This window comes from Fopius arisanus, unplaced genomic scaffold (assembly GCF_000806365.1).
Source record: "Fopius arisanus strain USDA-PBARC FA_bdor unplaced genomic scaffold, ASM80636v1 scaffold00102, whole genome shotgun sequence".
NCBI lineage: Eukaryota > Metazoa > Arthropoda > Insecta > Hymenoptera > Braconidae > Fopius > Fopius arisanus.
The window spans coordinates 357,095-358,426 of NW_011887841.1; the positions used below are offsets into that span (position 1 = coordinate 357,095).

The following is a 1,332-nucleotide window of genomic DNA, read 5'->3' on the forward strand; positions in this document are numbered from 1 at the left end:
ACACCAGATGCACATAAATAAACATATCAAGTAAATTTATAGCTGTCCTCGATGCCACGCGGTCCGGAGAAATTTCTTCCCGGTGAAATTGCACACACGGTGCCCCCGTTAATCCGCACGATTTTGACCTCATTAGGGAATTGAGATTAAAAATTCCCTCATCCTGATATTAAAAAAGTTAAAATTCAAGTAAAAATCGTGTCCCCATATTAATGAACAGGTTTCTCATCTAAAAAAAAAAACTAGAACTTAATGGATCGAACGTCAGTTTCAGGATGGGAAGGACATCATCATTGATCCCGCGGCATTTTTGAACCTTCACTCAGACCTTATATATTTTTCTTAGATATTTCTTGGGTGTTATACACGTACAATCTCCATGGTCCATAACTCGTTGCCATAGCGTCCACGCCGATTGTTACAGGCCGCGTGATTAGTAGGTTTTGGCCAATTACTTTCCTCCACTAGTGCACGCGGCACTCGAAGGAATGAAAAAATAAGAAGAAATTTTTCCACCACTTGCGCTTTGAGTGCTGACAGTAGTGCCTCATCAACACCTCAAGCCAAATCAAGTTGATATTTGCTCAGATCTGGAGATCTCCTCGCTGGATCATCGTATCGCTCTGATGGCATTTTAATTGGAGTGCTGACTTCGATGGGTATTGGATAGTGGTGATGTGAGTGCCATGATGAGGAAGGGATAATTAGGCTGGAGAGATGACTTCCAGTCAGAAGTTGAAACGTCGGAGCACAACACCCTGGTCTACAGAGCCCGACGATAATGATCAGCACCACGGTTTCAGCTATCGCGATACCCTCCAGGATTATCATCATTATGGTGAATTCGGAAGGAAACGCAATTATTTTCCCCACTACCACTTTCATGGATACAATGAAATTCGTAAGTTCCTAGTTTGTTGTTTTTATTTTTTTAATTACAGCCACATGTACATTTTTTGCTTCCATGTTTATATGGATTATTCTATGTAATGAATACTTCAGGTTCATTCGAATTGTATGAGATCGTACCAGCTTTGGTGTTTTTCTAAAGAAATAAATAATAATAAATAATAAAGGCGTAGCTTTTAATTACGTAAAGTGTCTGGTAGCTGAGTGGAGGTGAGTTTCACTTTGAGGATGATTTATTTGTCTGGGTCGCGAATTTTATTTGTCGGGCTTTGATGGATCGCCAATTTAGGGGACATCTCATTGCGAAATTGGGGGAATGATCTTTTCTCAATGGAGTCTGATACGAGAAAGGCACCGGCGATCCATGGATTCTAGTCTGTTGGGAGTTCTAGTGGGTATTTAATTGTTTTTTATTTTTTGCTC

The 1,332-nt window shown here is 40.3% G+C and overlaps 1 protein-coding gene across 1 annotated transcript in view; it reads left to right on the forward strand.

The window, feature by feature from the left end:
- Positions 1–538: 538 nt before the first annotated feature.
- LOC105271120 (L-dopachrome tautomerase yellow-h) overlaps positions 539–1,332 on the forward strand; it is a gene marked incomplete in the record, with an annotated part of 17,434 nt that continues 16,640 nt past the window's right edge. The window contains 1 exon segment of the mRNA XM_011312474.1: positions 539–901. Coding sequence (XP_011310776.1) covers positions 718–901 — 184 coding nt within the window.